We start from the raw sequence: 13888 nt of genomic DNA on the forward strand, positions 1-13888 counted from the left end.
TTTGTCTGATATAAGGATTGCCACCCCAGCTTTCTTTTGGTGTCCATTAGCATGGTAAATGGTTTTCCACCCCCTCACTTTCAATCTGGGGGTGTCTTTGGGTCTAAAATGAGTGTCTTGCAGACAGCATATGGATGGGTCTTGTTTTTTAATCCAATCTGATAGCCTGTGTCTTTTGATTGGGGCATTTAGCCCATTTACATTCAGGGTAACTATTGAAAGGTATGAATTTAATGCCATTGTATTGCCTGTAAGGTGACTGTGACTGTATATTGTCTGTGTTCCTTTCTGATCTATGCTGCTTTTAGGCGCTCTCTTTGCTTAGAGGACCCCCTTCAATATTTCTTGGAGCGCTGGTTTCGTGTTTGCAAATTCCTTTAGTTTTTGTTTGTCCTGGAAGCTTTTTATCTCTCCTTCTATTTTCAATGATAGCCTAGCTGGATATAGTATTCTTGGCTGCATATTTTTCTCGTCTAGTGCTCTGAAGATAGCTTGCCAGTCCTTTGTGGCCTGCCAGGTCTCTGTGGATAGGTCTCTTGCCAATCTAATATTTTTACCATTGTAGGTTACAGATCTCTTCTCCCAAGCTGCTTTCAGGATTTTCTTTTTGTCTCTGAGACTCATAAGTTTTACTATTAGATGTTGGGGTGTTGACCTATTTTTATTGATTTTGAGAGGGGTTCTCTGTGCCTCCTGGATTTTGATGCCTGTTTCCTTCCTCACATTAGGGAAGTTCTCTGCTATAATTTCCTCCAGTATACCTTCTGCCCCTCTCTCTCTCTCTTCTTCTTCTGGGATCCCAATTATTCTAATGTTGTTTTGTCTTATCGTATCACTTATCTCTCGAATTCTGCCCTCGTGATCCTGTAGTTGTTTCTCTTTTTCTCAGCCTCTTTATTTTCCATCATTTGGTCTTCTACATCACTGATTCTCTCTTCTGCCTCATTTATCCTAGCAGTTAGTGCTCCCATTTTTGATTGCACCTCATCAATAGCCTTTTTGCTTTCGACTTGGTTAGATTTTAGTTCTTTTATTTCTCCAGAAAGGATTTCTCTAATAACTTCCATGCTTTTTTTGAAGCCCAGCTTGTATCTTTAAAGTCATGATTCTGAACTCTAGGTCCGACATTGTACTAATGTCTGTATTGAGTAGGTCCCTGGCTGACGGTACTACCTCTTGTTCTTTTTGCTGAGGTGATTTTTTTTGTCTTGTCATTTTGTCCAGAGGAGAATAGATGAGAGAACAAAATGCTAACCGGTTAACAACATCCCCAGCAAATATACTGTAGACAAATCAGAAAAGACCTGAAACGAGGGGAAAAGAAAGGGAAAGAAAAAATAATAAAAAAATAAAAACAAAAACAGAACAATACAAAACAGAATGTGATCAAATATGATCAGGCTAGTGCATAGATCAGTGCCACACACTAGATTTTGGGCGTATTTTGGTCTGTTAGAAAAAAGTGCCTCCTAAAATTTTAAAGGAAGAAAGACATATATGTACAAAATAAGGGTTGATACAATGAAGGGATGGAAGATGACTGTAAAGATGAAAATTATAAAAGATTTTATAAAAGGACTTGGTAAGATGTTTGAAAAAAATTTAAAAAATGATCAGGCAGGAGACTAGAACAAAGCCATACACTAGTGATTTAGGGTATATTTTGATCTGTTAGAAGAAACTGTATCTCAAAATTTTAAGAGAGAACAATTTATATATATATGCCAAACATAAGGGTAACTATTATGAAGGGATAAAATATGACTCTAAAAATGAAAAATAAAAAGTTTTTTTAAATAAAGTGATTGATAAGATGGTTGAAAAAGGGAAAAAGAAAAATTAAAAACAGTTAAAAAAAATTAACTTTGAAAAACTAATGAATCATGGTAAAAGCCATGAATTCTATGTGCAGTATTCCCCTAGCGCTGGAGTTCTCCTGTTCTCCTTGATCGGTAAACTTGGTCTTGGCTTGCTGGCTGTTCGTGCTGATCTTCTCGGGGAGGGGCCTGTTGTCGTGGTTCTCAAATGTCTTTGATTGAGGCGGAATTTCCCCGCCCTTGTCGGTCCGGGCTAAGTAATCTGCTTGGGTTTGCTCTCAGGAACTTTTGTTCCCTGCAAGCTCTGGTACAGCTTTGGAGGACCAGGGTGAAAATGGTGGCCTCCCAATCTCCACCTAGAGGAGCTGAGAACTCGCAGCCCCGCTCCTCAGTGTGCCCCCAGAGAAAAGCAGTCATTCCCCTCTCCCCGGTCTCCGGCGGCACTCCGTGCTCACCCGGCCTGTGACCGAGTATTTCTATCTCTGGCACTCGACCCTGTGTGGAGTCTCCAAACCCAGCAGATCCCTGCAGTGCGCTCCCGCGCCGCTCCTCTTGGGGGAGGAAGGGGAGTCTCCCCTGCTCGTGCCGCTTGTTGGGTCCCTGCTGGAGGAGCAGTGGCTTGACTGGGCCACAGATCAGTTTATGGCAACCCCGAGCCGAGAGCCCGCGCCTTGGCTCTGTCTCTGCAGCCGGCTTCCGCGCTCCAATACCCGGGAGCTCTGCCGCACTCAGGCACCCCCGGTCTTTCTGTGACCCCGAGGGTCCTGAGACTACACTGTCCCGCGAGGGTTCCACCCCCCGCTTAGCCACTGCAGCGACGTCCCTCAGCGGAGCCGACTTCTAAAAGTTCCGATTTTGTGCTCCGCGGCTCTAGCACTTGCCAGAAGCGGCCGACGGAGGCCCCTCCCCCGCCATCTATCCTCCCGAATATCGCCTCGGATTCACTTCTCCGCACGTCCTACTTTCCAGTAAGTGGTCGCTTCTCTGTTCAGAGAGTTGTTGCTACTCTCTTCTTCGGTCTCCTGTTGAGTTCGTAGGTGTTCAGAATGGTTTGATCCCTATTCAGCTGAATTTCTGAGACCAGAGGAAATCCAGGTCTCCTACTCCTCCGCCATCTTGCTCCGCCCAAGCTCGATGAAGGAGTTTTTAACAAACATACCAGAACTTACATGTCTAGATACGTTTTATTTTTGGGTGAAGTAACTTTAGGACTATTTTGACTACACTGCTATTGCTCAAGTTTTGGAAATTCTCTTATGATTGTGTTCTAATCATTTTATAAGCTGCACATGGACCAAACAGGTTTCTGCTGTATCACTCAGTCTTGACTGAGTGCTTTGATTGGGCTAGGTAGTGTACTAGATCTGGGAATCAAAAGAGTGGGTAGGGTTACTTTCATGGGGCCCTCAGTTGGGTTGAGACAAGTGTATTAACAGCTCTCGGTCCAGCCAGATGTGTTGGCATGCCCTAAGAGAGGCAGGACGGGCTTGAGAGTTTCATCTGTGGGGAATGGGTGTGGGAGGAAAATCAGAAGGCTTAAGAAGGATGGGGAGGATTTCAAGAGGATGAGCAAGGAGAGGGTTAGGACATTCCAGGAAGAGGGGACCATATCAGCAGCAGTATTCTGAAAATCCGGGGCTTGACCGGAAATCAAGTAATTTGATTTGACTGGCTTAACTACATGGGACAGTGACAGTGCCCGGTCACACTGGCCCCATGGGCAGGTGTCAAGTGAGGCCATAGGGTCTGCTGGCTCAGTGGGGCCTCCCAGAGGAGCAGAGAGCAGATGGTGTCTGGAGGTAGTTGGTATATCATGGCATGCTGAGGAACCAGCATAGAATGCAGTGCTGGGCCCTGGGCAGGAAGAGGAAGGCAAGGCAGTGTGGGAGGGGATTGAAGTCTTTGTCTTTGTGTTTTTGTTTTTGAAGGCAGTTCCATGTGCGCAGGCCAGTGGCAAAGGACTGACAGGTCAGGCTGAGAGAGGGTAGAAACCGTGGCCAGTGGAGTCTGAGCTCAGAAGGCCTTGAACAACAGCCTAGGATGTTTGTTCTCAAAGGGGCTCTGGGAAGCACTGATCATTCCTGAACCAGGAATGACAAGGCCAGGTGGGTGTTGAAGGAAGGTGGATCTGCTAGTGGCTGGTAGGACTGGATGGAGAGGGAGACTTGGGGGGGGGGCGCAGGGAGGAGGTGCTCATCAGCCTATGTTGAAAGGTAGAGAACAAATGTTTGGACCAAGAGGATTCCCATGCCAAAGGGGAGAGTTTGGTGGGGGAGGCAGGTGGGAAAGAATTTGATGATGGCTTAGATGCTGGGTGACCACAGGTCCTTTTTGGTCCCAGAAATGCCTAGTTTTATGCCTATTGACCTGACATAAGTGAGTCATGGAAAGCTGCCTTTCTATAGGTCAAAAATGGTCAAGTGGGGCAATTTCATATGGTTCAACCTAATGTATTACTTCATTCTTAGATGTTTGGACAGTAAAGGACTTGGTCATCCTAATTGTTGAGTCTTGAGGCACAAGAAAGTCTTTTGCATGGTTCTGAGCTTGGTGACCAGGAGAGTGGCCTGGAACCAGGAGTATTTAGGATTCAGAGGTGGTTGATACTAATCTACCTTGGGGCCTTACTCCCACCTCCACATGATTCCATTCTCACTAAAGATAGAACATTTTTATCCCTGAGGGATATATTCAAGCATAATACCTCTGAAGGTTTTTGTGGGAGCCATAGCAGCCATCATTTGGGCTCTTGGAAGATTGCTTTGAATGGCACAACTCACTTCGGGGTGTGTGAATTCTGGTGGCTTTGTTGATGTGAGGCCCTCTGTACAGTGGAACATTCCTCAGAGGTGGTTAGAGCAAATGGCTGGTCAGCCAAGGCCACAGGGTTCATACTTTTAACTTTGTCTCTTAGATGATTGTAGACCCTTTCCAAAAAGGCAGCCAGTCTCACAGATGGTTGCCTTAGTATCAATGTGGTCCGGACATGGGCATGTCTGTGGCTCAGTGTAGACGCCCCGCCCTCACTCATGGAGCCCTGTGTGTATGCCTGCCTGCTTCATTATGTGTCCAGTGGAGAAGCAGAAATGCCACTGTAATAAAGCTGTTTTTAGTCTTGATACTAGCAAGATCTTGCTTTAGTCCCTTGACTTCATGGGTTAACTGTGGGCCAGGGTGTGCTGAGGAGGGAAATGCAAGTAATTCGTCTCACTTCTATTTCATGGGCCAAATTGTTGGCTGTGCCAAGGCATCAGTCCTTGAAGGATACATGGCTTTGACAGGCAGACCATGACAGCAGAAGGTAGTTTAATGAGAGTACATTTTTATTTTTATTCCTGAAATGGGTGTGCTCAAGAAGGTCCCGCTCTGGGAGATGCTGTGCAGGAGATGTTTAAAACCTACAGGTGTCTTAAAAAAAAAAAAAAAAAAAAACAACAACAACACACACAACCCTACAGGTGTCTGTTCCTGGGCAGGTCCATAGGAAGTGAGCCCTGGCTTCAGTTTTTGTTGGTCTAATAGTTACAGGAAGAGTTAGTTTTGCATCAAGTGGCATCATGTGTTATGTTCCAGGTGCATGGACAAAGAATTCTAAGGACCACCGGAGTACTCGGTCTGTGTTAAATATTTGATCAAAGCAAAAATGATCTGTTGGTAGTTTCTTTTTTCTTTTTTTGCAAAGTGTTGTCATGGGGCAAGAGTACATGGTGAGGGTCATCTCCGCAAGTCTCTCCTGGATGCTTATTCCTTCTCTTCAGGATGAACTACCATTTTCTAGATGTTTCATTATGCAGTCTTTAATATTTTAATTGAATTCCTTACAAGAGAATTCAGGAGTATGATAGAAAACTGGAAAGATGCAGAAAACAAAACGAGTATCCTCCTTAACCTTACCCTCCTTTTCAATACCTCTTCTCCCTTCTTCTAATCCCACCTGCTCAGAGATAAACTGAAGTTTTGGTGTACGTGTCCCAGACCAGCCCTTTGCATACACAGACTGTGTTTCCATATATCTTTTTTTTTTTAAACAAGGATCATACTCCATATGTTTTTAACTGATGTCTTTCATTTAATATACCTTGATTATCTTTTCAAATCAAATGTACTTGTCAACTATCATGACTGAGACTCACAGGGATGACTGCACGATGTTCCCACCCTACTGTTGATGGAAACTTAGGTCAGTTCTCCCAATTTTACAACAACAGACCATGCTGCGGTTCACAGCCCTACTGACTTCATCCGCTAGCAAGTTCTTGCGGAGACACTCGTACACACGCTACCTGCTGTCCGGATGTAATCCATCTTAAGTTCTGTCAACCGTGAGCATGTGCCTATTTCCTCACCTCTTGGTATCAGTAGGCTTTTAATTTTTTTTGCCAAGTGCATAATTTTTATGCCAAATGCGTGAAAAAAGATATCTTTAATGGTAATTTCTTGAATTATGATGGAGGTGGAACATCTTTTCAAACGTTGACTGGCTCTTTGTAGTTCTTTAAGTCATCTATTTCTAGATTGCTTACAATGTGTACCTGATTGAAGGAGCTTTTCAAAAATGGATAGTAAACCTTTGTCTGTTGGTGAATGTTTCTTCTGTCATTTGATCTTAAAACTGTGGAGTCTCAAAATAAAAACAAAAAACTGTCAGGGTGCCTGGGTGGCTTGGTTGGTTGAATGTCCACCCAGCTCTTGGTTTTGGTTCAGGTCCCGATCTCGGGGGTGTGGGAGGGAGCCCAATGCCAGGCTCTGCACTCGCTGGGGAGTCAGCCTGTGATTGTCTCTCTCCTCTCCCTCTGCCCCTCCCCCGCCACCCTTCTCACCCACGTGCGCACTCTCTAAAATAAATCTTAAAAAAACAATGCTGTCAAATATGTCAGTCTTTTCTTTTATGGATGCTGAATTTTATGTCATGCGTAGGGTTTCAAATTCTTGAAAATAAAGTGTTTTTGGAGCCCAACAGTCCTGACATTGATTCAATGATACAGTAAGTCAACTAATATTAGAGTATCCACTTAATGTGTTTTGTTCCTATTGACTACAGTATCATCTCCTCCCCCGCCTTAATTTCATTTTGAGCTCCAGTATGTCACTGGCATTCATTCACCGTGGTGGCTTTTTACAAAATTGAATATCACCCTGTTGGAAAGCTCAAACTTAAGTTCCAGCTAAGCATTTGACCAACCTCTTCCGGGAACTCCACGGTTTCCATGGCACCTTTGTAACCCTTTCAGAGCTCTTTGAGCAGACTGGGTGCTTCCCCCCCCCCCCCCCCCCGCCCCCTCCCTGTTAACTCTGGTTCAAAACCGTGGGCTTCCAACACCTCTGCTCTACCTGAGGTAGGTTAGAACAATGACCAGAAACAGGAGCTCTTCGCTCTCATCTCCCTACCCTATTAACCTCTGTGACTCTTTGGTGTGTCACTTAAGTTTTTCCAGCTCTTCTGCTCATTTCTCAAATGCAAGACCCAGTGATGCCTTCTCCTGCCTTGCCCGTCACTGTGGGGTGGCTTCATGATTCTTCAGGATTTCAGCTCAGGGCTGTGTCTGCTCCTCTGGGTTTCTTGCCTACCATTTCCTCTGCTAATCTTTTCTTCCCATCTTTTGAGTCCCTTATTTGAAATCCCTTCAAGGCAGGCGGTTATTCATTTGGATTCTTCTCTTTGTTTCTGCAGGCTCTTAGATGTGTCTGCCTCATTTCCTGGACTCTGTCTTTGCAGCTGAAATTAGAAACCTGCAGAAGCATCACAGATGCTAGAGTCTCATGAAGTAACTGGCTCGAAATAGCTCTGGTCTCCTGGCAGAGGATTTGGCTAGACTTCAGTGAGTGCCCGCAGTGGGGCGGCCCTGACTGGGTCTCTTGTTTCTCAGGCTTTTGAGGATGGCTTGCGCGCATCATCCCCTTGGCCAAACCTTTGCTTTTCCTTGTCTAATTTCCTCCCTTTTTTCCTTCTAGTGTGTTTTAAGTTTGGGGAGCTTTTTAGTACAAACCTATATGTGAATGGAGTTTGAATGGGCAGAAGCTGCAAGCAGACACTGAACCACCAGTCCCGGGACTCCTGAGCTGCATAGAGCAGGGTGTGGCAGTAAGTCAGGTGGCTCTGGGCATGTGGCTTGTTTGACAAACAAATGGCTGCCTGTGGACCCTGAGAGCCTCCTGTACCAGGAAAACACAGCCTGTACCCATGGAAAAAAGGCAGAATAGTAGCTAGATTTGGGCTGAAGTTTGGGGCTACCAGTCACTTTCTGTTACAGGTACATCCCTTAACTTCTCTGAGTATACTTACTTCACACACGGGATGGTTGTGGGAATTAAGGGATAAGATGAGTGTACGTTGAATGCTATTAAAATGCCAACTGTAAATGGTAATGATAGCTTTTAGTATTTGTGGATACTGAATTTGAAAATACAAGGACAGGTATGTAAATAAGTTGAATGAGTATATTTGTAAATGCTCTAGGAGACTTAGCAGATCGCTACAGAACTATGAACCTGGTGTAGGAGGGGAATGCACTATATATATGTGTGTGTGTATGTATGTGTGTATATTCACCAGATACTCACTGATTAATCAAAGCTGCTGTGAGGGGGGCTGCCAGATATTTAGCAACTCCTTTATAAACCTCCAGTACATTTGAATGATACTAAAGGATGCAGTCCAGTTGCCTTTGACCAGGGACAAGTGGCTGCAATGCATCCATAGGCACAGGTGGGACTGATGCCCTTCCATGTCTTCAGGTAGGGCCCACTCTTAGGACAATTCCCTTATGCTGGTGGCACCAGGATACCCAGGCACGTATCTGCTGAGAGGTGATTTGACATGAGCTTCTTTGTAGAAACAGGCTTACTCTATTTGGGGTATATAGGTTGCGTGGGCTGTCCTGGGAACCTATCTCTTCTAGGATTGTTTCCATGGAAAACGTGAATTCTGAGTTCCACATTTAGAACTTAGAACCTAGCTTGTTGGAATGTTGATAAAGAAAACCCTCACTTAACGCTGTAGAAGGATGTGGGACTGTGTTGTAGGGGAAGTGGTGATACAATGTGGTTCTTTCTGAATGGATCCAAGAGGTAGTAACTCTCCTGTGTTGCATTGTAACGCATGCCAGGTCAGTTGTAGGAAGCCTTTGGTACATAAAATGCTAGGAGGCTTCTCTGCTTTGATTTTTAAAAATACATTTTGAGATCTTGGTCTAAAAAAAAAACAAGGATTTTTAAAAAGGGAGCAGGAGAACAGAAAACCCACTCGTGGTGGGATGGTGGTGATTGCCCAGTTCATTGTAAATGCCGATTGTAGAGCATATGGATGTTGGTTGTTGAGTTTCAGATGGATGTAGAAACAAACCCAATGAGAGACATTAGTTAACGTCCTATAGGTATTGCTTCCTGGAGTCCCTGTACTTCTGTCCATTTGGGCTGCTGTAACAGAATACCATGAATTGAGTGGCTTATAAACTTCTCCAAATTCTGGAGCCTGGGGAGTCTAAGATTGAGGTGGCAGCAGATTCAGAGTCTGGTAAGGACTGTCTTCTCAGTGTTTTCTCATGTAGCAGGAGGGGGCCAATTCTGGTCTTTTTAGCCCGCATAAGGGAACTTATCCTACCCATAAGGCCTTCACTCATGACCTGATGACCTTCCAAAGGTCCCACCTCCAAACACCATCACCTTGGGGATTAAGTTTCAATGTGATTTTGAGGGCACAAATAAGTTTTCCTCAGAGGAAGTGTTGGTTTGTTTTTCGTATTTCCAACCCCTAGAGAAGGGTTCCTACAATGTGAGCTTCAGATGAATTTTAACAAATGATACTTAAAAAGAAAGCTGACTTGCCTCTGGAAGGCTGCTTTTGTCTGGTGACTGGCCAGGAATAATGGACATATTAGAGACTTTGTGCCCCAGATGCTATTACCAAGGCAAGAGAAATCAATCTACAGGAGTCTTTCAGGCACTAGCATGCGCTGTCTACTGCACTGAGCATTTGGGAAAAACCAAAGATGTATAATACACAATCCTTCCACCCTGGCTGCTGTGTGGCCTGTGTGAGGACACCTTTCCTGCGACACCTATTTCCTGTTCTTGCAAGTTCTTCCCAAGCTTTGCTGCAGTGTTACTATTTCCTCAAAGCTCCTCTTGCCTCTCCACCTCTGAGGCTGTGGCACCCATCCCCTACTGTTCCTGGGGCCCTCCGTACTTTCTCCTTGGTGGGTTTCTGTGGAAGTTCTGTATCCTCCCCCACGGGGAAAGCGTGCACTTGGTTTTCATGTACCTAACATTGCTTTTGCTTTCCTTGCCAAGGGCCTCTCCTGCTGAGAAAGGCACCTCACAGACCAGAACTGGCCGCCTCAGCTTCTCAGCTTGCTACCCTGCACTTCGTACTTCATTCCCTGGTCCTTCAGTGCACCCCCCCCCGCCCCCGCCCCTGCCTCCCTTCCCCAGGAAACACCTGGGCCTCTTTGTTGCTCTTCTCACATGTTCATGGGGTGGTTTTTTGCTGAGGTCTGCAGAGCTGATGTCCACATGCAGACAAGCACAATATAATTCTGTTACCATTTGGCTTCATAACCACCTCTAAGATGTTTGGTCCAAGATCATTTCCCAGAGCAGCTGGGGGTATAAACAGGCAGTTGTTGGCAAAGCTCAGAATCTTACCTGGCTGTAGCTTAGGGAAGGTGCCCTTAGGATGCCGGGAGAAGGCTAAAATCCCGGGCTGTGTCCCAGGCGACATGCTGTTAAGGCACTGGGTAATGGATATGTGGTTCTATTCACAGCCGTCAGACACACTAGACGTGCCATTGTTGTGGGTCTCTTGCAGGATTTGCTGGAGAGGGCTGTCCCTCCCCATTGGTCTGATTTGGGGATATCGTAGCATGACCTCCTGTGCTGGTTATCTGTTGCTGTATGCAAACACTCCATCATTTAGTGGCATAAAATGTCTGTGTTCATATTTCGTGTTGCTGTGGGTTGACTTGTCACACGTTCCGTGGGCCAGCTTGTCTGCTTGTGGCTTCAGCCTCCCTCTGTCCACGTAAGACCTCTAGGCTCATGTCCTAAGCCTTTGTTCCTCCTTGAGCTCTACACACAAATGCCATGGCTGCTGGTGTGGTCAGCAGGATTCCCCCAACAGTCGCATTTCCACAGGGGAGCTCTTTCTTTTTGGCCTACAGGTGAGAATGACCTAATTTCTTTTTAGGTCTTCAGTGCCTGCATAGTGTGGGGCATACATAGTAGATTCTGAGTAATGTTTGAACAGTGGTCAGGGCCCAGCAGTTGGAGAGCTGGGTAAGTAATGGTGCACACACAGATGCAGTGGAATACTGAAACAAGTGCATCAGATTCACGGGTAACGAGGTACATATCAGTGGTGAGTGGACAGAATATGGACTATATTGTATATGCTACCATTTGTCTCAAGTATACAGCCAAACTATACTGCGTATTTATGGATATATACTCATGTAGTCATGGTACACCAACACAGATCTGAGGGAACCATTCCACTGTCAGGGTCATGGCGATCTTTTGGGTAGAGGGAGAGCAGTGGAATGAGGGAAGGACCTTCGACTGTGTTTTCATGTTTGTTTTTAAAAACCTAATGGGGACACCTGGGTGCCTCAGTCAAGCATCTGACTCTTGATAATGGCTCGGGTCGTGAGATCGGGCCCCGCATTGGGCTCCTTGCTGGTGTGAAGCCTGCTTTGGGATTCTCTCTCTCCCTCTCCCCCTCCTAACCCCCTGCTCACTCGTGTGTGTGTGTGTGTGTGTGTGCGCGCGCGCGTGCGTGCGTGTGCGTGCGCGTGCGCGCGTGCTCTCAGACAAAAACCCAAAACAAAAAAAACCCTACTAGGGGCACCTGGGTGCCCCTAATGAGTAGGTTAATGAGTAGGAATAGGCTATAAAATGTTAAAACTGTATGTTGGGAATATGGATGTCTTTAACTCCTGTACATAGAATCTAGAATGTTCTATATTTACATTTTTTAGAAAAGACCATGATATGCCAGAGATTCACAGAAGTAAACATAGGGAGACTCAATGAGAAGTTAAGTCAGGATTTGATGGGTCACGTTTCTGTGCCAGAGATTAGAACCCCCAGATGACCTGGCTCACACCTGACTCATTTTTCCACTCTGCCATGTCATCCCATTATACTCAAACCTCTGGAATGTTTTGTAAGATTGATAACTTTCCAGCCACATGGGTGGTGACTACCTATAGCATTTGTTCATTAGGCTCTGTTCTGGGCACCCAACAAGATTACACTTAGGGCCTGGCTTGTTAGGCTAGTGTTCCGACATTTCTGTAAGGAGAATCTCTGTTGGTCTCGCTGTAAGACTGGGGACTTCTCACAACATTATTGAGTAGACCTCCCTGGCAAGGATACTACTCTGTGACCCCAGAGGGCTGAGGAGACCTGGCCAAGCACTGGGAAGTGCTGGTCCACTGGATTGGTGCCTGGACTGTCTTAATCGTCCATGCATCTGTCCTGGCACCTGCCACATTGGTGCTTAAATATTTATTTGAACTAATGGATCCAAGAATGTTTTATTAATGTGGCATTGTTAATCAGGATGGGGATGAGACTTTCTCCCTGTATGCTGAGAGTAAAAAATGATTTATTAAATTTTCAAAAAAGTAATAACGAAGAGCCTGGAAAAAAACCTTCCACCTGGAAGGAGTTTCCTGGGAGCAGCTGGGGAGGTTCCTTGGGGAGGAGACCTTGAAGTTCTGATCAGAGCGCTGTGTGCTGGTGGTAATGCCTGGCTGCTTTTCTCAGCTTGCCAGGGCAGGTGGCCACAGCCTCTCTCCCTGCACCATTAGGCAGACTTGACCCACAGGGCTCCCTTCCTCTTCACCCCCTCCACTGGGTTGGGAAGCACTTCAGTGTCAGCTCAAACTGCAGCATCCCAAAGACTTGGGGCAAGTGAAGGGGACTTCGTGCCCACAGAAAGGGAACGGAGGCATTTCCGGAGACATAGCAATTTGTGGGGTAGGGATGGTGAATGGATAAGATCATTGTGTCCTCTGCCCATTTGCCATTCCTGTGTTAACTTACAGGGCTCAAAGCTGAAACGGGAAATACAGCTTGTCAGAAAGGAACTTCAAGCAAGGCGGGTTTCTGTTCTGTGAGTGGTTGCCCTTGCCTGCGGGCCACAGCTCTGTCAGAAACAGCCTACGCGTGTTAAATGATCTTTGTACTTTAATGGGTGATTACATCACCCTGTAACTTAAAGTTTTAACCAGTTTGGTTATCTCAATTTCACAGTACATGTAATTTTAAGAAGGTGGTGATAGGTGAATGGCTGGTGCCCTTTGGAAAAGTAACTGTATAAAATAGTCTTTGTTTAGCCTGGGAGTGGAGATGCGCTGGTTATTAGCTAATGATGACTCTAGGGGTTACAGGTTGGGGTTTTATGAAGTTCTAAAAAATATGTCCAAATGCTTTTCCTGTTACACTTTTGGTTTTCTAATTAAACTAACATGCTACATTGTTGGTACCTTGAAGAAAGGGCCACTGATCATTCACAATGAATGCTGCAGACAGAAGCAGCGGAGGAGCTGGGAGGACTGGCGATGGTACTCATCACGTGCAGGGGTAACGTGGGCATGTCATGGCTCTGAACTGAGTGTGTGTGGGGGGGGAGGGGATGACTGGAAAGCCCCTCCCTGGAGTGAGTTTGAAAACATGGGTTCTAGTCCTGACTCTGCAATTGCACAGGACAAATGAGCAATGTCCCTTAAACTTGCAAAGCCCTGCTTCCTCTGCCCCTTCCTTTTGCTAGAGATGGAATAATATTTACCCTACTTACTGCTTAAAGGGGTTGTGAGGTTCAAGCCAGGTGAAGATTTAAGGTCCTCCCAACTATAAGCCAGTTAGCTCGGTTGTCAGTTCCATCATAGCAAGCATCAAGGTCCTCTGGCAGTATAGATCTGGCCATAAGTTCCCAGAAGGTAGGAGCATGGAGAACTCTGGAAGTTTCCAGCAAGGCTAATGCCGCTGTGAGTGGTGAATTCCCCAGCCTTGAGGGTATGTAAGCCCAAACTGGATAATCCTCTTTCTGCCAGCGATTGCAAAGAAGC

The 13888-nt window shown here is 45.7% G+C and overlaps 1 protein-coding gene across 3 annotated transcripts in view; it reads left to right on the forward strand.

Annotated features, from left to right (window-relative positions):
- The window catches only part of MYO5B (myosin VB), a 345264-nt gene that overhangs the window by 106357 nt on the left and 225019 nt on the right, over positions 1-13888 (forward strand). For 2 of the 3 annotated variants that reach the window (XM_073898217.1, XM_073898218.1), the window contains exon 1: positions 8801-8923. The exons of the other annotated variant lie outside the window; for it this stretch is intronic. In XM_073898217.1, the coding sequence (XP_073754318.1) occupies positions 8873-8923 (51 nt within the window). In that variant the 5' untranslated portion in view covers positions 8801-8872. Of the gene's footprint in view, positions 1-8800; positions 8924-13888 lie in introns of those variants that run through there. 3 annotated transcript variants of the gene reach the window in all.

The sequence above is a fragment of the Callorhinus ursinus genome, unplaced genomic scaffold (genome assembly GCF_003265705.2).
Source record: "Callorhinus ursinus isolate GAN/ISIS: 27379988/994484 unplaced genomic scaffold, GSC_fseal_2.0 scaffold11, whole genome shotgun sequence".
Classification (NCBI taxonomy): Eukaryota; Metazoa; Chordata; class Mammalia; order Carnivora; family Otariidae; genus Callorhinus; species Callorhinus ursinus.